Source organism: Oratosquilla oratoria, chromosome 42, assembly GCF_046742065.1.
Source record: "Oratosquilla oratoria isolate Oo_2021 chromosome 42, ASM4674206v1, whole genome shotgun sequence".
Lineage (NCBI taxonomy): Eukaryota > Metazoa > Arthropoda > Malacostraca > Stomatopoda > Squillidae > Oratosquilla > Oratosquilla oratoria.
The window spans coordinates 29,018,053-29,042,069 of record NC_134818.1 but is presented as its reverse complement, the minus strand read 5'-3'; the positions used below and the strand labels follow the sequence as shown (position 1 = coordinate 29,042,069).

General features: G+C 39.3%; 1 protein-coding gene across 2 annotated transcripts in view; it reads left to right on the top strand.

Moving 5' to 3' along the window:
- Positions 1-24,017, top strand: part of LOC143021681 (uncharacterized) — a 260,489-nt gene that overhangs the window by 196,639 nt on the left and 39,833 nt on the right. For both annotated transcript variants that reach the window (XM_076179302.1, XM_076179304.1), the window contains exons 16-21: positions 2,933-3,190; positions 3,293-3,474; positions 6,815-6,988; positions 9,137-9,361; positions 21,013-21,306; positions 21,630-21,793. In XM_076179302.1, coding sequence (XP_076035417.1) covers positions 2,933-3,190; positions 3,293-3,474; positions 6,815-6,988; positions 9,137-9,361; positions 21,013-21,306; positions 21,630-21,793 — 1,297 coding nt within the window. The remainder of the gene's footprint in view (positions 1-2,932; positions 3,191-3,292; positions 3,475-6,814; positions 6,989-9,136; positions 9,362-21,012; positions 21,307-21,629; positions 21,794-24,017) is intronic.

Here is a 24,017-nt window from a genome sequence, read left to right as displayed (position 1 = left end):
CACTAGTGGTCTTAAGTCAAGGTTAATGGCTATCAGTGAAATCCAAGCCACAGAAGCAGGATAGAGCCAGTTTACCCCTAGCAGTGCCTATTGTTTGCTGAGGACAGCCCAAGTAGGAGTGTATTTTATCAGAACATGTGGTCTGGCAAGAGTAGTTGATGTATTGCTCTTCCAGGTGTCTTAAAGACAGAAGATCTACCCATTTGAATAGCAATTCCAGGCAACAGTGGCCACTAGACCTTGCAAGAGTTGATTGCTTCAGCTACTGAGCCTTTAGAAAGACTGGCAAATTTCCATTATCTAGTATGAAGGCAGAGGCTAAATGAAGTCAAGCAATAGATATAGCAAGTAGAGTGAAGCATGATCTGCAGCAGATTAAGTCTGTTGTGACAGCTGCACTCTTATATGTGTGCTATACAATGTTGCTGGTGTGGTACTGAGAACCTAGTACAACAGTGCAGTGGTTCACCGGCAAGGTAGTGAGTGTATTGTCACAAGAGTCTGCCTAATTTGGTGCAACAAAGCAAACAGCATGATGAGATAAAAGAAATATAATAGATATGCAACAACTTAAAACAACAACAACAACAATTATAAGAATATGAAAATGTGGTACTTCCCTTAAGGTTTATGCAAGCCAAATAAAAATAATTTTGCATGAGCCAGAATAAATTCCCTAACGTATTTCAAATTTGGCACCATGGTAAATGCTGTAGCAGGGTAAGATTGTTTCTTTTCACTAGACTGATATATAGTGAATTTACTACAATGTACTTTACAATAGGATAAGAAAAAGTTTATTATTATGATAAGCAGGTAGTTATTAAACCAAAAATATCCACTAGTGTTATTTAAGCAAGATATATTTAACCTACACTCGGCTGAGATTTATTACTATAATTTTAGAATTTTAGGGAAAAGCATCTGATGGTTAAGGTAAATATTGATGTAAATTTTTTTTATATTGTTAATCATTTTTCCCTCAACAGATAGCTTATTCGGTATTTTTTTTAATATATAAGTGGATTTTAATGGGCATGGGGTGAATGTATGATTGACATGCCTATTCCCATTATAAGGGTGAGAAGGCCATTAGGTATGTATGTATAATTATTATATTGATACTTATAATCCATCCTTTTTACCAATATGTACCACTTTTTTATGATGTTTACTGTTAACAGCTGCATCTCTTCAAAATTTTCTATTATTCATGATTTCACCTGTACTTAGTTTTTTGTGCCATATTCGAAGAAGCTGAACCCACTGCAGTGATGTAGTGAATTACTTTTCACTAATTATGGATATGTAAGTGTGATGCTTGTTTCATTTACCTCCTTAACTCTTTTGACATAGTAACATAATATGTATATTTTTGTTCGTCAAAGGTGTCACAGATTAAGCTAAATGGAAGTGGATGTCAACAAGTGTTTGTTTTAATAAGGCATATATAGTAGAAATATGTTTGTATGTGGCCTAGATTTCTTTGCAATTATCTGCCTTCATACATCTAATGAGTGTTTTGCGTGTTAACAAGGTATTGAAAGCTCATTAACCTAAAAGAATGTATTCTTACTCTGTTTAACTTAGGAAAGGAAACTTTTTATCCCTCTTTTTTAATGATGAAACAGATGTTTTTTTTACATTGTTTCATGGGATTCTAAAGGGAAATTTATATTTAGCTGGGCATATTCACTGCCAAAGGCAATAACCAAGTACATTATATTTTAATTTGTGTTGTGCAATTACTGTTAAAGCTTTTGCATAAGTAAAAACTTTGATGCTCTGTTCTGGGTAAAGGGAGAATTGATCATATATAAAAAGGTTGAACATTGGTGATAGTAATGATAATAATGATGATGAAAATAATATTGTTCCCTTGAGTTTCATTGACTAAATCATGCAGCACTACAGTGGTCATCAATGATCTTTGTGCCCTCCTTTGGTTCCCTCTTAAAAGAGACTTTGGACTGTTGTCTGCATTATTGTTAAATGTTATGTATTGGAAAGGATGTATGATTGTGAAGTTCTATCTCTTAAGTAGCAGAAGTTGGGAGAATTAGTGAGACCTTGAGTTATGTGGCATTCATTGACCAACTGTGCTCACACACTTCAAAGAAAGATTGGGACCAGTAACTGTCTTACTCTCATGATTCCCATAAATCAGCAGAGTTAATTCATGTTTTGAACATTTGTTCTATCTATCAATATACCAAGGGCTTCTTCCCCCTCATATGGGAGGTAGTCTGTTTTTGTAATACAGATAGAGAGGTTGAATGAATATTCAAAACATGAATCAACTGCTGATTAGTAGGAGTCATGAAAGAGTAAAACAGTTACTGGACCCAATCTTTGAGATTTGTGAGTACAGTTGGTCAATGAATGTCACATAATTGGGGGTCTCTCAAATTCTCCCAGCCTGTGCTACCAAAGAGATGGGACCTCACAATCATACATTCTTTCCTGTAAGTAACATTTAAGAACAACTCAGGCAATAGTCCATTACTCTATGAATATTCATAATATCTATCTATCTATATACCAAGGGCTTCTTCCCTATATAAGGGAAGTAGCTAAGTCAAAAGTATCCACTCACTTCTACCCATTCCACTCCCATCTGCCACCCTTGTTTCCCTCTTAACTTAGCTCCTCATGGATGAAAAGCCATCCCTGTATCCTGCCCATTGCCCAAGTCTGAAGCAATACTGAAATGTTAACAAATTGGTTATTGCCTTTTTGGTGTCAGCATATGCCACTGTTTAAGGATTGTATCTTGAAAATGTTCTTACAGTATGTGAAGTTAATGCCATAATTTTGTTTTTACTACACATTACAACTGTATATAGTAAAGAAAAATGTGACCAAATGTTTTTCATCATTTTGACACCCACAGTATCATAAGCTTTGCACCGTTTCTTTACTACACCCTCAGGTTCGCCACACTATCGGCAATATCTCCAACGCCATAACCTTCACCACCACACAACCACAACCAAAACCTCGCCCTAACCTTGCGTCCTTCCCACAGAAGGACCACCCTTCAAGATCCTCAAAACCCTTGGGAGAACCACAGCTCCAGCGAGCAAGACGAGAGAGGATAATTCCCATCATGCTGGAGGATGATGATGATGATGACCGAAGTCTGAGTGAGAGTCAACCTCCACCTAACACTCCTTCTTCAGCTAGACAGGCAAGTGTGAGGACCCATTTTTATTATGAGATAATACAAATAAAGAAGATGCTTCCCTTCCAGAAAATGCAATTATTTAAATATGAACTTCGTCCTTTGCAGATGGTTTCACCGGATCGTGGAGGCATGGGTGGTGGCAGCAGTAGCAGCTTGGGAGGTGGGGGGGTCCGTGGCTTGTCTTCTCCCCTCTCCTCCATGTCCTCCACATCCCACACCAAGGCCTCCATCCCGTCAGAACCCTCATCACAGCACACATCCCGCACAGTCTCTCCTGAACCAATCAAGTAAAGAAGGACAGAGTGTGAGAAAGAGGAGAAAGGAAGAATGAGAGAGAGAGAAATTGAGACAATAATTTGCCTTTCTAATATTCAAAAGCCCAGTAAAGCACTTTTAATTTGGACTTGTATATAGTATCGGCATCAGTTGGAATGGTTAATCAGTTCATCTTGCCTGAGTATTGTGACTCTTCTTTGTGTTTAGTGTCTGTTTGAATTCAATGTTATATTTTCTATTAATTTTATTTACCTATTTATTTACTTATTTATTTATCTGTTTATTTATTTATTTATTTATTCATTTATTTTCATTTTTGCAGTTGGTAAAGTTTTCAGCCAACCCAGTCCATTCAAGCACATGCTGAAGGATTCATCACTTTGGGGGGTTGTCTTTTGTTTTCATTTTGTGGTATTGGTTGATTGACATGCAGTCAGCTATTTAGGGGTACCCCTACAGACCAGAGCCAATCATAAAGGAATAAGATACCTTTGCTCTATTGCTGTCTCTCTTTTATGTTGCCCCCATCGACCAATTCTTTACCAAATCTTTGACTGCCTATTCCATCTCTGATTCCCTTGTGGTTGGGGGAGAAAAATGCTTTTCTTGTTTCCATGCATTGAGGGAGGTGACTGTAAGGGCATTAGAGAGTGCAAAAGATTGGAGTAAATGGAGAAAGGTTGGATCAGGAAATGATGTGGCCCAGAGGGATATTCTCGTCTCTTCCATGTTTTTTTTTGAGTGGATAAGATTGGGGGTTGGGGTACCATAAAATGAAGAGGTGGGGTTAAACTTGCTTCTGCTCTTGGACCTTATTGTGGAAGTGGTGTGTCTTACTAAATTGCTTTTGACCCATACAATGTGGTGGAGGATGAGAATAACCCTTCATTCATGAAATGGTAAAGGGAAGGGGATAATGAATGGGTTTTGCATGGGGGTGAGGTGGGTGTATGCCATGATTCAGCCACCACACCCTTGTAAGAGGGGAAAAGCAGTTTGGTGTATGTCGGTTTATGTGTCTTTTGTTTCTTCAGTTTTCTTGGATTGTAATGCTAGATTTTACAGGGTTTCCATGCATCAATCACTTTGTAGGAAAAGTATTATACAGTATTCCTTTCCTTGTTATTACTTCACTTTTTCAATACTTGCTTCCTCTATGATTTCTTTAAGCTTTCTTCTTTCACTAATTAAATCATTCTTGTCTTCAAAATCTTGTTAGTATTCATTGGAGGATCCTACAGGAGCTGAATTCTTTGGGACCAATCATTGTCTTGTGGTTTCAACAGTTAGGCTGCATGTCAAGTCCAGGAGCTTTTGTCTTAAGAATTCACTTAATACATACTGGATTTTCTGCAATCAGTCCAAATTAAACATGTTTTACTGTTCAGTGCATTTCTATTTGAAAACACATTAACATTTAGTATGACTACATTCAAGTAGCATTGATCTGAATATAAGTTATTCTGGATTAATACATTGTCCAAAATTTTGCATTCAGAGAGCTTCCTAGAAAAATGTAATGGGTGTCTGTAGACTATAGTATATTTAACCTCTAGTTCATGAACAGTGACAGTTCATGAATACCTTAGCTGTGTATTTATTCATGAGTGGCAGTACAAATTTTGTATTATTCAGAAAATGTCTAAATGTAAATGATTGTATGATAGATGACTGAATGCATTACAGTGAAATACAAAAATATATACCGTGTGAGTGAATTGTAATTAATGATAATTGTTGCCCTGAGTTTAACTGACTGAAACCTTCAGCCACACAGCAGCTAGCAGCTGTCCTCAGGCTCTCCATAGATCTCTCTGGGAACAAATTTTGGATCAATGTCTATATTATTATGGAACTGTTTCTCTGTCCCTCAGCTTATAGTCATGGGGGCAGGGATGAATAGTTACTGGTTGTCAGCTCTCCTTGTGTGAAAAGGTGGAGGAAATAAGATAAAAGTTAATGGTTAGGCCTGGTTTGGAGACTTAAGTGTAAGCACCACAGGCCAATACCTACAAATGTTGATGATGATGGTGGGTTTTAAAGATAGGCTCAGAAAGATAAATGATGAAGACCTTAAAAAGACCATTATTAAGTTATTCTATGGAAAACGAGTCAGTCACAAAGTCAAAGGAACGAAAGTAAATCATCAGTAACATCACCCACTCCAAACAACCATAAAAAGTTAAATATATTAGATGGCCAAATCCTATTATTGGAAAAGAACTTAAGAAAATTCTAGGCCTCACATTTGATATATATATGACCTTCAACCTGCACATCAAAGTCTGACAGTTAAAGTCAACATGAAAATAAACCCTGTAACTCAGTCACAACCATGGGCTTTGGATAGCAGAAGGTAACTCTAATTACAGTCTACAAACAGAATCCTACACCCAGAACCCAAAATCTTCCCTATAGGATACCATATGACAATAATAGGTATACAGTACACAGTTCTATGCTAGAGCCCTGAATCCTATTCACCTATCCCATGACATGACACAAGCACAATTGCATGAATAAAGATGGTATAAAACATATCCTCTCAAAAACATATTCACACCCAGATCACAAAACAAGCACAAAATAGACCACCAAACTCACTATTCCACCACTCACCCTACCCACCCCCAAATAAGTCCTACAGAAAAATCCCTCTTGAGAGAACCAAGAACTGTATTAGCATGCTTGTGTTCAGGAAACCATCCAGTTCTAAAACAGTACTGGCACAGAAGAGGCTTAGCCATAGAATTAAGCTGCTCTAGATGTGCTGTGTCTTGCTGCATTGCTTCCAAGCCAGGCAGTGGGCAGGAGACAGGGATGACCCTTCATCCACAAGAAGCTCAGAGGGAAACAGTATTGTGGATGGGAGTTGGTGCATGCCTTTGACTTGGCTACTTCCCTTATAAGAGGGAAAATATATAGATAGATATAGATAGATGCACTATCACACTGAAGTCACTGAGCATCTCATCCTAGACTGCCTTTTGCTAGCTGTTCCTACACAACAACACAATATTTCTTCCTTGAGTGACCTATGGGCCTGTCTAGTAACTGTTGTCAGTCATCTAGGAGTCATAGATCTCCTACAAGAAAGACATGGGGCAACAAGTGATTGATTGAATGTAGGCAGGAATTAGGGACCAGGGACAAATGAAGTAAGAGACCATACAGTTTTATAGTACAAGGTACTTACTGTACATAATTAGTTGTTTTTGTAGTTTTATTATATTTTAATGGATACATTAAGAGACAACTGTACTCAAGTTTGTACATCTAGTCACATAAATAGTGAACCAGTAAAAGTTGGTTTTTAACTTGGTACTTCAAGTTGGTGTTCAACATTTTCAGAAAGTCCCGACGTGAGCGAATCATCCCAATCAGTGTGGAGGGAGAAGGCATTGTCACTCCCCCTTCATCAGTAGCAGCAAGTCTTGGCGAGGTTGGAGCTGACCTGGGAACAGCACGGGCTCATGAAGCATTCCAGCGTAACCTTGGTACCTCTGGCAGGAACAAGACCTTCAGGTGAGTAGCCTTTTTAGGTTTTGAGTTTGAAGTAGGCACAGCAGGGATAAGAATTAAGTGTGAAAAATTTACAGTCCAAGATAAAATCTGAAGTTGAAGAGATGAGCCAGATTAATTTTGTTGGCTTGTCAGACGGTGAAACTCGGAATATAACAAATGTTTTGATAAATATAGATGGAGTTTGGTATGTTGTAGTGTAAATATTCTCAGTTCTGTGGTCATGTGGCCTGTAAGTGAAAAATTTACTTTCTTGTCTCAAAGAGGAAAGAAAAACTGCATTGAGGATGCATGTGCCCAAACTTGATGTACGAAACATACTGTATATGTCAGATATTGTTTACCTATTACATATGATGTTAATACCAGAAAAGTATCAGCTGTTCCACATTTAGAGGAATTTTGCAAATACTATTGCTGTCCTCTTATGCTTTCCATGAAATATACTTCATAAGCTTTCTATTGCAGTAATTGTCATCATGTATGTGAGAGTGAATAAATGATTTATGGATGTGTAGTATATTTTTTGTGTACTTGAAATATTTCAATAACAGTCTAACAAGTGGTAAACCTTGTTTCAGTGTATTTAGTATTTTATCAGAAATAACCAGCATTTTTATCCTTATGGACAATATTGCACCAAAGAGATGGAGTCAAAGTGGTAAAGGAAATATTTAAGATTAGCAGAGTGGAGGACAGTAAAAATTCAAATGCAGTTGGCTAAGATAAGAGGGAGGGTGGAGGGGAGTGGAATGTAGTTAGGGATGGAATGGGTGGGAATGATTTTATGCCTTTTTCTTTTTGGCTACCTCCCTTGTAAGGGGGATTAAGCCTTGGTATGTATGTAGATTAGTTTTCAGTCATAAACTAATTGCCTGGCTCTAGTCCATAGAGATATCACTAAAGGCTTTGAAATATTGAATGCATAAAACTTTTACAGGCAGTACCTTGTGCATAGTTGTTTCAGTACAGATATATGTATAGATGATGTAATAAAGAAAATATTTGTAGCAAAGTTTGTGGGAGGGCCTAAAGACCAATGCCAGCTGCTGTGGGCCTGCAGGGTATCCACTCAATGAAAATTGAGGAAACAGTTTTTACTGTTGCTTGGGTTATATCATTGTCTAGGCTATTCAAGGAATGTATTCATCTGTACAATAAATTGCATTTCTTCACATTCTTTAGTCTAGTTCTGTGTCTTGCTGCATTGCTCTTGACCAGGGTGGTGGGCTGAGGATAGTAATGACCCTTCATCCACAAGAATCTTAAGATGAAAGTGAAATGGATGACAAATGGGAATGGGATAGGTAGGGGTGGGTGTATGTCTTGACTGGTTACCTCCTGTATAAGGGGGAAGAATTGGTATATAGATTAGATAGATGTCCTGTTGACATGATATTTTTCAGTTTGTACTCATGACCTCATGATGCCCTCTTGTTTACAAAAAGATAAATTTTCTTCATCAAGTTTGTCCAGTCCCTTCAGTGACCTGAACATTGCAGTGTTCTGATCAATGAAAAGAGTTGAAGAAGTGAGACAGGTCTACATTAATACAGCACACCCAGAAGTCCAAAATTTCCTCCCAGAGGACCTGAGGACTGTCATACTTTGGGACTGTATATTTCCAGTTAATGAAAGTTGTGGCAAGAATTATTGTTTTTTAGTTTTAAGACTAAAAGGATATGTCTACATTGTCACCATTTCCAGTGGTCCCTCCAAGAAGAAAACAAAACAAAACATGGTTTCTTATGTACAAAAGGCTATATGTATATGTTAATTTTTTTTATAAATGCTTATCATCTTCCTTAAAGCTTAAAGCATAACTGCTTACATTTCAGTATGCACGTAGAAGTATGGTACAGGGAAATTTGCTGTTATGCAGTTCATTACATTTTCTTATCCTAACCATTTCTCACTCATATGGGCTCAGTCTTTAACTAATATTTGCTATACCTCAAACCAACCTAGAAGTACATTTTACCTAATATTCGTATCAGTTTTCAACATTGCTGGTCCCTGTATATTGTTGGCTCTTATTCTGTAATCTCTTTCAATTCTTTTAATACCTCCATACAGTTTCTAATGCTCACCTTTAATGCAAAACTTGCTTCTGCTTTCTAAGCTTATTAGCTTCATACTCTGCTTCCTTAGTGATGCAAGTCCAGCAGAAGTCGAAGGTGTGGCCCAAGGAAGAGGAGGAGGTGGAGAAGAGGGAGGCAGAAGAGAAGACCAACCATCAGCTTTGTCTCCAGCCTCCTCTCAAACTACCACCTCCTCCTCTTCTATGAATTCTCACCCCTATCACCACCAACCTCGCACTGACACAGCTTCTCACACTCCTGTGGTCCCTCACAAACGCAGCTCCTCTTCTAACAGGTAGGAAGCACTTGACAGAAGCGTTGATGGTGAGGTTTAATATGAATGTGAATAACTGAAGTTTCATACAGTTTGCAACTGTAACAACCACTGTTCTTTTGTATGTGTGCATTGAGTGCTTTTGTGTATGCGTTTAACAAGTATTTATCAGTTGTAAATGGTGAATGTGTGTTGTGAACAAGTAACATTTTTGCCATGTACTCCATAGTATTGCTGGAATAATCTTTGGCTTAACATCAAGCTTACGTAAAGCATTCAAGATCCGCCTTGTCTTGACAGAAGTATCTTTTCTGAATAGATCAGCACACAGTGTTGATTTGCCACCATATTATGAAAAAGAAAAAAGTTTCTTGTGATAAGGCTGATGCAATGTGATGGCAGTGTTATCATTCATATAACTTCATGTAAAAAAAAATGACTTAGATACATGGAAGGTATATTTTTATGCACTGTCTTTTGCGGTTTTCAAGAGAACACTGTTCCAACAAAACAACCCTTTGTGATTCAAAATGATTATAACCTGTGTAGTGATAGTAATCCAAAGGGATTTTGAAAATCAAAACATCTTGAAATTGCCCAGACCCCAGATAAGAACAGGCAATTTTACTATGGAAAAAGAATGGTGATATGATAATGTCACATGTTGAAACACAAGGTGATAGTCTGCTTTTCATCATTGTTGTTGTTGCATAATCCACTGTGATTCACCACAGTCTAGGATCACTTGTTGGACTCATGATTGACAGCAATCACTCTCCCAAATGAGAGCTCATACTCCCCCCCCCTCTTCTCCCAACTCCTCAGAGTTGGAGTGCTGGGTCACAGTGCAACAATATTGAAATTTTCAGCCCTGGGCAGGACCTGAACTCATATAACTGAATTAGTAGTTGAGTTCGGTACCACTGCACTGTCAAGATGTGTCAATGGACTATGACACTGAATTTACTTGGGAAACTGACCACCCTTCTAGTCTACTAGAGGTCCTTCACCCCAGTTATGTCATCTTGTCTATCTGCTACCAGAATTAAAGAGTCTGTAAATATATATTTACCTAGTTGTAGTATACAGGGTTAGAGCTATGCTCATGGGAGTCCCATCTCTGTCTCCACTTATGAAACTTTGTCTTAGATTCTTCTTCTTCCTCAATTTCTTTTTTCATGGTTGTGGAGGGAGCAATTTTAGTGATGATTACTAGGGTGCAATTTCCATTCTTTTAATTCTGAGCAAATGATCTAGTTTGTCAAAGTAAAGTTCAGTGTTCTTAGCTGCTGTTTGGTAGTTGCTATGCTTGCTTATTATCATCAGATCAACTTCATAGGTGAGTGCTTTAATGTTATGTTCTGGATCTGGTGCTGAGAGATGACTTGTGAAGAGCTAGGTTGCATTGGTGAGAGTATTGCTTCTTGGGGATTCCATTGTACAGTTGTTTTGCCCAAGAAACTCAGTTATTTTTAGGTTACTCTGCACTAGCTACATGCTAATAAGTGAGCCATATCTTGTCATTGATGTGAATGTTTGTGTCAATGATCTTTTTTTTTAAGTATGTCTGAGAACTTCATCAAATGCCTTGTTTATGCCTATAGCTACCATAACCATTCTTTCTGGTGGAGCTTTCTTGTTGAATCCCTCCAATACTTGTTGATTGATGTTTGTGAGCATTGTGCTGGTGGAGTGGCCCTCTTTGATTCCATGTTGGATTGGGGAGTTTGGACTAAACATCTGGAAGAAAACAATTTACTGAATCCAAAACAATTTGGCTTTAGACAAGGAAGATCATGTGCCACAAACTTGATTTGTTTTTATTCAAGGTTGATAGATATAATGCAAGAAAGTGATGGATGGGCAGAATGTGCTTTTCTGGGTTTACAAGAGGCATTTGATAAAAATAGCACACAAGAAACTATTAAGAAAACTTGAAATAACAGGAGGTGTATGTGGAAATTTATTGAAATGGATGGAAGATTTCTTGCATAGGAGAAAAATGAGGGTGGTACTTAGAGATAAAAACTCAACTTGGGAAGAAATGATAAGTGGAGTCCAACAAGGTTCTGTATTAGATAAAAACTCAACTTGGGAAGAAATGATAAGTGGAGTCCAACAAGGTTCTGTATTAGCTCCAATAATGTTTGCTATATATATAAATGACATGGATGAAGGTGTAGAATATTATATGAACTTCTTTGTAGATGATGCAATACTGCTAAAGAAATCAAGTACAGGAAAAGACTGTGAGTCACTAGAGAGAGACCTGGACAAAGGCTGGGAATGGAGCCAAAAATGGAAAGTGAACTTCAACAGATCAATAAAGGTGGCCTTTAACTACTTGGATGAGGTAATGGTAAAGAAAATATTAGTCACACTGATAAGACCAAGATTGGAGTACGCTGCGACACTATGGACACCCAGCACAAAAAAGAATATAAAGAAATTAGAAAGAATCCAAAGAGCAACGACAAAGATGGCACCAACACTTTCAAAATTGACATACGAACAAAGATTGTCCAAACTGGAACTACCAACCCTGGAACAAAGAAGAGAAAGAGGAGATCTACTGACCATTTACAGAATCATGAAAGGCATGGAAGTCCTTGACAGAGAAGACTTATTAAAGTGGGATAAAAGAAAAACAAGAGGACATGAAAAGAAACTCAAAAAGGATAGTTATAGAAGAGATCTGAAAAAGAATAGTTTCCCACACAGAGTGGTGTATGTCTGGAACAGATTGGATGAGGCAACAGTATGTGCACAAACCATACAAAAATTTAAGAACAAACTAGATGCTGAAAGATACAAAGATGGGTCACTATGAGCATAGCTCCATTCTGGTATAATACAACTAGGTAACTACACAGAATCCAGAGAGCAACCTCGAAAATGGCCCCAGCACTTTCAAACCTGTCATATGAGGAGAGACTGGCTAAGTTGAAATTACTGACTTTAGAACAAAGAAGAGAGGAGACCTGTTGACCATCTACAGAATCCTGAAAGGCATGGAAGTCCTTGATAGAGAAGACTTACTAAATTGGGACAAGAGAAACACAAGAGGACATAAAAAAAAAAAAAAAAAAAAGGATAGTAATAGGAGAGATCTGAAAAAAAAGTTTCCACACAGAGTGATAGACATATGGAACAAACTGTGCAAAAACCATACACGAATTTAAGAGCAAACTAGACACTGAGATACAAAGGCAGGACACCACGAGCACAACTCCTCTTTCTGTAAGATACAACTAGGTACCTAGGTAGATACATACACACAGAGAGGAGACTTGATAACTATTTATAGAATCATGAAAATCATAGAAACTATTGATAGAGAGGATCTAATAAAATGGGATAGTAGAAATACAAGAGAACACGGAAAGAAAATCAAGAAAGACATTATAGAAGAGACCTGAAAAAGAACAGCTTTCCCCACAGCTTTCCCCACAGGGAACAAGTTAGATGAGAAAGTGGTGTGTGAAAAAACAATACACGAATTTAAAAACAGTCTAGATAAAACGAGATATGAAGACGGGGACACCACGAGCATAGCTCGCCTTCCCGTAAAATACATACATACATACATATACCAAATATGTACAGGAATAATTTTATTGCCTTTCATATTTGAAGTATACACGAGTTCATATCTAAAGATATGGTAGGCTCTTTAAATGTGCAATACATTTTGAGGAGTGCATTTTGTAAGTTCATGTGTGGTGTGTGTATGGCATGTATACTTATTACCTATGTGTGTAGTGAAAATAAAGAATTAAGTTTTTGATTAAATTACAATTTGTTCACTGGATCATGTTCATTGTAATTCAACAGATTTATTTACACAAATTTGACTAACCAGATTAATATGGATATAAACATAAAGAAAAAATCTAATTATAATTTTCATTGCTTCTCAAGACTTTTTCTGCACTGGTAATGTGTATAACTGCATGTACTGTATGTGTTTGTATTTGATTGATTCAGATTAATATCATGAACTTTCCTTATCAGAGAGGGCTAGGATGATGCCTCTTTATGGAAAACTTTTTTGAAGCAAAGAATTTCATGTAGTGTACCCTAACTATGAACTAGCTCAGTACTAAGCAGGGCTCAAACCGTCTCCACTTCTGACCTCTCAAGGTAGTGACACTCTAGCCTGCTTGGCCAGTGAGCATCCCTTATATTTATTTACTTAATTGTAATATACAGGGCCTGGGAGGAGTTTTCCAACCAGAACCCTAAGGTTTGGGTCTTCTAATGTGTGGAAAAGGGAAGAGATAGGCAGTATGTTTGTGAGAAGAAAGATGGATGTGTTTACACCAAGTGAAACTAAGTGGAAAGGGAGGGGGGTGTTTGAATTTGGGAGAGTAGCTGGGAGGGTCTAAGGAGTGAAGAGAGGATGGGGGAGGGAAGGGATAGCTATAGTAAGTGAACAGATAGGTAAACATGTGGTGGAGTGGAAGAAGGCTTCTTCAAGGTTCATGTTGTTGAAGGTGAAACTAGGAAGGGAGGTGTAGGTTTTATTAAGTGCATATGGGCCTGGTAGTGAGAAGAGTGTAGAGAAAAGGGAGGCTTTTTGGATGGATTTAAATGAGTGCATAGAGGGATTAGGGAGGAATGTCAATGTAGTGGTGTTGGGAGACCTTAATGCTAGAGTAGGAAATGAACCAATAGATGGAGTGGTTGGGAAATGTGGAGTTCCAGGAAAAAATTGTAGTGGAAAGTTGATGGTGGAGATGTATCTAGAGAGTTGATGATAGCAAATACAGTGTATAAGAAGATAGAGCATTAATGGACTACATAGTGGTAACCAAGAAAATGATAGGAAGTTTTGGATGTACATGATCTAAAGGGAGAAAGTGGGGGAATATCAGATCATTCTGGTGGAAGTTAGTTGAGAGTGGAGGATAGATGGAGAAAGAGGAAAAGAACAGAAGGTATGGAGGTGCTTAATGTAAATTGCTTAAATGAGAAAGTAAAAGGAGGAGTACAAGAAAAAGCTGAGACAGGGAGTAGGAGGGAGTGAAGGATAGAGTAGAACTAGGAGTGGAGGAATGGGAATGGTTCAAGGAGGGAGTTACAAAGTGTGCAAAGATGGTATGTGGAACAGGAGGATGAGAAGAAATAGAAGGAAAGGTGGTGAGTGGTGGGATGAGGAAGCAAACAAGGTTGTAGAAGAGAAGAAGCAAGCATTCATAGATTGGTTACAAAATAGGATGAGAGAATCATGTGAGAGGTACAAAGAAAAGAAAAGAGAAGTAAAGCACAAGATAAAGGAGGCAAAGAGGGGAGCAGATGTGAAATGGGGTAAGAGTATGACAGAAAATTTTGAAAGTAATAAAAAGATGTTTGGAAGGAAATTAAGAGAGGAAGAGGAGGCAAATCAAGTAGAGAAGAAAAGGTAAAAGGTGCAGATGGAGAAATGATAATGGAAGAGAAGGCAGTAAGAGGAAGATGGGCAGAATATTTTAGGGAGTTGCTAAATGTGAAGTAGGATAGGGAGGGAAAGGTAGTTGCAGTGGAAAGTGCTAAAAAAATGACTTTCATGAGTGTGGAAAATGAAGGAGAAACAAGGAAAGGTGAGGTGAAGGCAGTTGTTAAGATGGAGAGAGAGCAGGTAAGGCAACTGGGTTGGATGGGTGTCATGCAGAATGTCTAAAAAGGGGAGGTACAGTAAAAGCTCTTTTATCCGTTATTCTTGTATCCGGCTCCTTCTTATAACCGGCATATTATTCACGAGGAAATAACAATTTTGTATAAAAATGTAAAAATTCGAAAAAATAAAATTTAAAATTCCCGCGCCACTCCCGCCGCCGCCAGAGGTAGCGCGCATCTTTCCCGCCATCTCCCACAAATCCCGCCACTCCGTCAGGCCCAGTGCCCACTGTAATAAGACACCTGATGTTAAGCGTGCGACTGTCTATTAGCAACTCTCTCAACACACAAACACATACCGACAGGAGATGAGGATTTTGAAGGTTTCGTTGTGAAACAAAGGAAGGCAGTGATGGCTGAGTTGAAGGATATGCATGGTAGTGCTAAGCTTAGCGTCACTGATGAAGCTCTTCAGGAGTGGATGGAGGTCGACAATGACGAAGCTATCACCCCCACACTAACTGACGACAAAATCATTGAGGCAGTGATTGAGGAGAAGCATGGTAAGGAAACAGAGGCTGATAGTGAAGAGGAAGATGACCCAGAGCCAAGAGTAACGTGGAAGGATGCCGCTAAAGGATTGGCAACATTTATCAAGTTTGCGGAGCAGTGCACCTACATGGGGACTCACGACGTGATGTCTCTTCACTGTCTTCAAAATGAATTTTTAATGCAGAGAGACAAACATTCTAAACAAAGAGACATACGTGATTTCATGAAAATAAATAAAGGTAAATAAATATGATTATACTGGTAAATAAATAAACAACAAAAGTGAAGGCATTGAATGAATTTTATTTAAGTACTCTATGAATAAAGGCAATAAATGTATTTTTTTAATATTCCTTCTTGTAACCGGGATTTCCCCTTTCCGGCACATCTTTGGTCCCACTCGTGCCGGTTAAAAGAGCTTATACTGTACAATGATGGTAGAGTGGCTGGTGAGGTTATTGAATGTTTGTTTTAAACAAACATTAAATAACCTCACCAGTAGAGTAGAGTGCCAGAGGACTGGAGGAGTGCCTGTATAGTTTCACTTTACAAGGGAAAAGGAAAAGGGGAAAAGTGTGATTGTAGGACAGGTATGGGTTGCATGGATCAGATTTTTGTGGTAAGGCATAGATGTGAGAAAGTTTTAGGAAAAGGTAAGGATGTTTTTTGGGGATTTTATGGATTTGGAAAATGCTTATGACAGGGTAGACAGTAAGGCACTATGGGAGGTATTAAAGATATATGTGATAGGAGGAAATCTGTTAACCCCTTCCATACGGTGCCGCACACGTAGGCGTCATGGGGAGCGAGTGTATTCGCGAGGCTGCCATATCGGCGTCTTGATTATATTTATTGTAGTCGCCCCTCCATAATGACATTCTTTCTAATTCTTTTGTAATCGCATTTTCTATGGTTATCAAAATACACGGGTGAAGAGAGAACGATCGATATAAGCGGTGACTATATTTTATGATGCGAGTATTATTACGACACGTCGTACGGCTGGCATTGGCTGCTGCCACCGAGATCTAAGTCCATGACGCCTACGTGTATGGCACCGTATGGAAGGGGTTAAGAGCAGTCAAGAGTTTTTACAAGAGTAGTAGAGCCTGTGTTAGTATCAGAAATGGAGAGAGTGAGTGGCTTGAGGTAATTGTGGGACTTTGCCAGGGATGTGTTATGTTGCCTTAGCTGTTCAATTTATACATGGATGGGGTGTTGCAAGAGGTAAATGCAAGGGTAATAGGTCACAGATTGGAGATGGTTAAAGAAAATGGAGAAAAGTGGGAGATAAGCCAGTTGTTGTTTGCTGATGACACTGCACTTGTGGCAGGATCAGAGGAGGGATTAAGGAAGTTAGTGACAGAGTTTGGGAAGGTGTGCAAAAGAAGAAAGTTGAAGATAAATGTGGGTAAAAGTAAGGTGATGAGATGTACAAGGGGAGAATGTGGCAGCAAACTGGAAGTGAGTATTAAGGGAGAGAGACTGGAGGAAGTGGATAGTTTTAGATACTTGGGTGTGAATGTGGCGAGAAAGGAAGGAGTGGAGGTGGAGGTAGAATGTAGATTGAGAGAAGCAAGTAAATGCCTTGGGGGATTAAAAAGTGTAATGAGAAATAGACATATGGGAATGGATTCTAAGAGGAGATTGTATGAAGGAGTGATTGAGCCAACAGCTCTGTATGGGGCAGAAACATGGAACATAAGAGAGGAGGCATTTGAATGTGTTTAAGATGAGGTGCCTCAGAAGTATGATAGGGGTTACTAGGCTGGATAGAATGAGAAATGAGGAGGTGAGGAGAAAGGGGGGTGGAAAGGGAGTTGGGAGATAGAGTTGATGAAAGAGTATTGGGATGGTTTGGACACATGGAAAGAATGAGTGAAGAAAGATTAGCAAAAGAAGTGTGGAAGGAGTGAACATGAGGGGGTAACCAAGGATGAGATGGATGGAAGGGGTAAAAGGGGCATCAGGAAAGAGGGGAATGTCTGTTGGGGAAGAACAGGAGAAGACAGAAGATAGGGGTGAATGGAGAATGGTTGTGTATGGATGATGCTGTGATACATGAAAGGGAGTGGGTGGGGGATGGGGGGTGAGGGAGTATGTGTGAATAAGAATTTGACACAGCCTGAAGGGATTCCTCCCCTTCTCTTTTTATGCATGAGGGAATGAAGAGGGTGTTGATGCAGATTAAATGAAGCAGCCTTGCTGTGGATGTGCTGTGTCTTGCTACACTGCTTCTGACCCAGGGCAGTGGGTGAGATACAGGGATGACCCATCATCCAGGAGGAACCAAGATAAGAGGGAGGGAGATGGGTGAATGGGAGTGGAGTATGTGGGGATGGAATGGGTGGGAGTGGATTTTATGCCTTTGTTTTTTGGGTACCTCCCTTGTAAGGGGAAAAAGCCTTTGGTATATGTGTGTAATATACAGGAATAGAATACATTTGTGGGGTCCCATCAGGCACATAATATTTTTCAATCTATTTCCATTATCTTTTGGTCCTTGCCCATCCCAAGCCATCTCTCATTTTTATCCACTCATTTCATTTACCTGATTATTGCAGCAGTGTCACCTCTTTCTCTTCTTTTAATAATGGCAGGTCCAGTGTATCTAATCTTTCCTCTTATGATTTAACCATTAGGCTGGAAACCAATTTAGTTCCTGCTCTTTGTATTCTCTCAATCTTTATTTATATTCTTCATTTAGTGCAGTTTGTGCAATTTTTCATTTTGTGTGTGGAGGAGGATAGGGAGGTATTAGTGGCAGCAGTGGGAGGCACTAAGAAAATGACAGCAGTGGGAGAGGAAAATGGAGGAGAAATAAAAAAGATGAGGTGCAAGTAGCTCTGAAAATTATGAGAACAGGTAAGGCACCTGGGTTAGATGGGTGTCATGTGGAGTGTCTGAAGAAGGGAGGTACAGTAATAGTGGACTGGCTAGTGAGACTGTGTAATGTGTGTCTAAGGGAGGATAAAGTGCTGGAGGACTGGAGGTGCCTGTATAGTTCTGTTTTACAGGGGAAAGGGGACAAATGTAAGAGTAGTAGTTTCAGAGTGGGAAGGCTTATGGGAGGGTTTTAATTGAGAGGGAAGAGAGATAGTGGGAGTAATTGATGAGGAATAGTGTGGATTTAGGAAAGGTAAAGGTTGTGTGGATCAGATTTTTGTGGCAAGACATATGTGAGAAAGCTTTAGGAAAAGGTAAGAATGTTTTTTGGACCGTTATGATTTGGAGAAGGCTAATGACAGAAAGTAAGGCACTGTGTGAGGCTCTGCAGATATATGGAATTGGGGGAAAGCTGTTAAGAGTAGTCAAGAGTTTTTATAAGAGTAGTAGATCCTGTGTTAGAATGGGAAATGGAGAGAGGGAGGGGTTTGAGGTAAAGGTGGGACTGCATTAGGGATGAGTCATGTTGCCATGGCTGTTCAATGTGTATATGGATGGGGTGGTGCAGGAGGTAAAGGTGAGGGTAATAGGCAGTAAAAAATTATATGAGAAATAGGTATCGGGGAATGGATGAATTGTATGGGGCAGAGATTTGGAATTTAAGAGAAGAAGAGAGAAGGAGTTTGAATGTGTTTGAGATGAGGTGGAATTTGGTGGGGTACTAGGCTGGATTGGAGAAATGAGGAGGTAAATGTGGGTAAAAAAGGATTTGGGAGATAGGGTTGATGAAAGAATATTAGGATGGTTTGGACACATGGAAAGAATGAGCGAAGAAAGACTAGTAAAAGAGGTATGGAAGGCAGATGTGGAGGAAGTTGATAATTTTAGGATGAGGTGGATTTGGGGTTGAAGGGGGCTTAGGGAAGAGGGGAATGTCTGTTGAGGTAAGGAAGGTAGAGGAGAAGACAGAGGTGAGTGGAGAAGTATATGGATGATGTTGTGATTGCATGAGGAGGAATGGGTGGGGTAGTATGTGTGAGTAAATGGACGCAGCCCGAAGGGACTTGGAATTAAAAGGGGGACGGAGAGGGGGTCGAAAAAGCCTTTATAAGTATGTATGTATGAGATTAAATGTTTGAGACGTAAGGTAGGGGTTATTAGGTTGGATAGAGTGAGAAACAAGGAGGTGAGGAGAAGAGCAGGAGTGGAAAAGGAGATGGCAGATAGGATTGATGAAAGATTATTGGGATGGTTTGGACACATGGAAAGAATGAGTGATGAAAGATTAGTAAAAGAGATGTGGAAGGGAATGAACGAGAGGGGATGACTAAGGATGGGATGGATGGATGGGGTGAAGGTGTTGAGAAAGAGGGGAATATCTGTTGAGCAAGAAAGGGAGAAGGCAAGAGATGGGATGAGTGACTGTGTATAGATGATACTGTTATGCAGGGAAGGGAGGGGTAAGGAGTGGGGATGTAGGGGGTGCCTATGTGTGAATGATATTTTGATACATCCCAAAGGAATTTCTCCCCATCTTCTCATTTTCTGCATGAGAGGACAGAGAGAGGGGGTTGCCAATTAGGTGAAGCAGTCATGCTGTGGATGTCTGTGTCTTACTACATTGCATTTGACCCAGGCAGTGAATGGGACAGGGATGACCTGTCATCCATGAGGAGCTAAGATGAGAAAGGGGAAAAAGGCGGTGGATGGGAGTGGAATGGGTGGGAGTAGGTACGTGCCTTTGACTTGGCTACCTTCCTTATAAGGGGAAAAAGCTCTTGGTATATAGAATAAGATAAAAAAAATTGTGCAGGGATTACACTGTTACTGTATATTCTAATTTGAGGTGAAGTAGGCTTGTTGTGAGTCTTTTTTTATCATCTCTCCATCTATGTAACAAAAAACCACTTTTGTGTGTATGTGTGTATTTACCTAATTGTCAATGCACAGTAAAGTAATGTCGTAGCACATCACAATTAGTTTACCTAATTGTGATGTGAAAGAACAGAGCTATACTCATGAGGTCCCATCTCCTGAACTTATCATACTTTGCCTTAAATGCATTTATAGTATTTGCTTGTACTATGGATGACCTGTCATCCATGAGAAACTAAGGTGAGAGGCAAAATGGTGATGGATGGGAGTGGAATGGGTGAAAGTGGGTACTAGCTCTTTGACTTGGCTACCTCCCTTGTAAGAGAGAAAAAGCCATTGCTATGTAGATAGATATTTTATACTCTATTGATTTGTAGGCCATTCCTTTGATCTATGCATCTATACAGAGAAAGCTTTCTCCTGATCTAGATACACAAGAGTCCACTGAGCTGTCTCTCTGATGCACGTCTGTGTTTGTGTAAATGAGCAAAGTGGCTGGCTTTGCTGGCCCAAACATGAGTAGTACTGGATACTTTAAGCCATGGATCTCTGAAATTAACCTATCCAACAGATTGACTGAGTCCATAGCTTCCCTCTCAAGGGACCATTGATGTGTCAAGAAGGATGGGTCAGGCTTACTGCACCCATAGGAACTGAGATTGATTTTGTAAATATAAGGAATGGTATTCTCACAAAGGAAAAAGCTACTACTGGATATTTGAGACTGAAGAAATATATACTAAAGTACATGTTCTTTTCAGGACTCGTGGCTTCTCAATGCTTGATCGCAGTGAGAGCTTTAGTTCAGCTGGGGAAGATGAAGAAGATGAGGATGATGGCTTCCAGATTCTCACAGCAGAGTCACTCTTTTCAACACTTCTAAACCGGGTTCGGAACCTCACAAGAAAAATGAATGTTGATGACCGTCCAGAGAGGAAACGATCTTCACATCAGACTACTCCAGAACCTGCAATGTCACCTCCACCTCACTCTGCAGGGGGTGCATCAGGATTCTGGTCATCCTTGTATTCATCACCAAGGGACTCCCCTGCAAGGTAATGTTTTGGTCAAAAGTTGGTTCCAGGTGATTTTAAGTAATGTGCAAATGTAATCATTGTAGTTGACTATTTTACCAATTTTTCCATACAACACTTGTGTTACGGTAATAGGTATATTTGTTTATATTTGTTTAAATTCTATCTATGCAGCAATATTAAAAAATCTAATTACGTAGTGTGTGGTTCTGAATATATGAATGACAGTATAAAATTATGTTGCTGCTTTTTTAACAGCTTCCTAATTTGTTTTGGTATATAATGCAGTTATTGACAGTGGCATCCATTAATATTCAAATCACATTGATTTTACTTAACCCCAGGAGGATATCAGAAACATTGTCACGCAGCTTTAGTCGAGAGGATGATGGCGGTGTTGGAGGCATGACATCACCAGCATGGAGTCACAGAAGCGTCTCCCGAGACCCTTCAGATGCTGATACTGTCTTTTCTGATTCATCCACACCTTTCAGTACCTTACCCAGGGGTAAGTATTTCAGTGGTTCTTGTTACAAAACAGTGCTTGGTTGATGTGTTCACATACATGCATACAATGTACTTATGCTGTTTATGAGGAATTCACTTGTACACATACATTTGATTCATATAAGATACATGCAGGTATGCATATATGCACAAAACAGATGGAAACAGTAGATGTGACAAAAGCTCCAAAGCCTGATGGGATCTCAAATGTATACAGAGAACAAATAACAGATATGATTCATAACAGAATTGTATGTTCATTAGAAAAAGGGTAGTGGCACAGGATTGGAAAAGGACTAATGTAGTACCACTACATAAAAAAGGCTAAGAGAAACTTGAATGACAGACCATCACCTTTGATCATTATAATAACTAAATTAAATCAAATGCCTTGAAAAGAGGGGCTATGAATAAAAATTATATAAAAAAAAAAAAAAAAAATTACTTATGGAAAAAGAACTTAACTGCCAGAGAAAGCAAAGTATTGGAAATGAGCAAAAATACAAAAAGACCATCTATGAGCTGTTCACTGGAAAGTGAAACATTTACAAAAGGAGAAAAATCTAGGAGCACTAGTTACCCAACAGGCACATCAACATGATTGTGGGTGAAACCTACAGACTGTTAATGAGCATAAAAGCTGCTTTTTGCTATACAAACAAAGAATTGTGAAAAAAAAAAAATAGAATCCCTGATTAGAATAAATGATAAGTCTGTGCTCAAAATGAAGACTGAATAAGAACAAAATACAAGAAGCAGCCAGATTGGTCTCCAGTCTTTCAAACAAACTTTATAAGGGAATAGTAGAAGTATTGGGTCTTCTGTCATTAAAATAAAGAGGAAAGGTGATATGATTGCATTGTTCAGATAAAAGTGAAAGAAATTAATAAATTGAGCAGGGATAATCCCTTGGTTTAGGTTAAGAGAGCATTACTAGGTCAAGGGAAATGAAAGATAAAGATAAAAAAAGTTACATATCTGAATGATATCAAGAAACAGTTTTCTGTACTGATGCTTCGATGTGTGGAATAGCCTAAAAGGGGAATGGTCTAAAGTTCTGTACACACTCGTTTGAATCAATCCAGAATGTTTCCCACTCCTCAGTTTTCTTGCTACCAGGACCTCATGCACTCACAGTTGCCCATATCTTCCATCCTAGTCTCACCTTTTCCCATATTATATGTAATGACACTGCTCTTCTTTATTGTCTTGCCATTCCCAGCACCCGACCCACTATGCTCCCAAACTCCAACTCGCCCTTCTCTTTCAATATTATTTCTATCAGCACTAACATATTTATCTTCTCACATACTGCTAATCTCTTCCCTTTTGCTCTGATCTGTACCGCATCCACACACAACTAATACATACATACATATACCAAGGCTTTTTCCCCCTTACAAGGGAGGTAGCCAAAAAGGAAAAGGCATAAAATCATTCCCACCCATTCCATCCCTGAATACACTCCACACCCCTCCACCCTCCCTCTTATCTTAGTACCTCCTGGATGACGGGTCATCCCTGCACCTCGTCCACTGCCCTGGGTCAGAAGCAGTGTCGCAAGACACAGCACATCCACAGTAAGGCCGCTTCATTGGTTGAAGTCCTCCCAAACCCTCTGATGCCTTAACTTTTTGTGGAAGTAAAAGTAGGGAATCCCTAGTCCCCTCACCTCATATTTTGTTTTACCAAATTGGAATACACAGGAATAAAGCTACATTAACTGTCTTTTTTCTTCAGCTATCATGCCAAGAGTTTTTATGAGAGTAGTAGAGCTTGTGTCAGGATTAGAAATAGAGAGAGTGAGTGGTTCGAGGTAAAGGTGGGACTTCGTCAAGGATGTGTTATGTAGCCCTGGCTGTTCAACTTATACATGGATGGGGTAGTGTGAGAGGTAAATGCAAGGGTAGTGGGTCAGGGATTGGAGATGGTTAAAGAAAATGGAGAAAAGTGGGAGGTGAGCCAGCTGTTGTTTGCGGACGACACTGCGCTTGTGGCAGGATCGGAGGAAGGATTGAGGAAGTTGGTGACAGAGTTTGGGAAAGTGTGTGATAGAAGAAAGCTGAAGATAAATGTGGGTAAAAGTAAGGTGATGAGATGTACAAGGGGTGATAGTGGCAGTAGTCTGGAAGTGAGCATTAAGGGAGAGCGACTGGAGGAAGTGGATAGTTTTAGATACTTGGGTGCAAATGTGGCAGGAAAAGGTGGAGTGAAGGTGGAGGTAG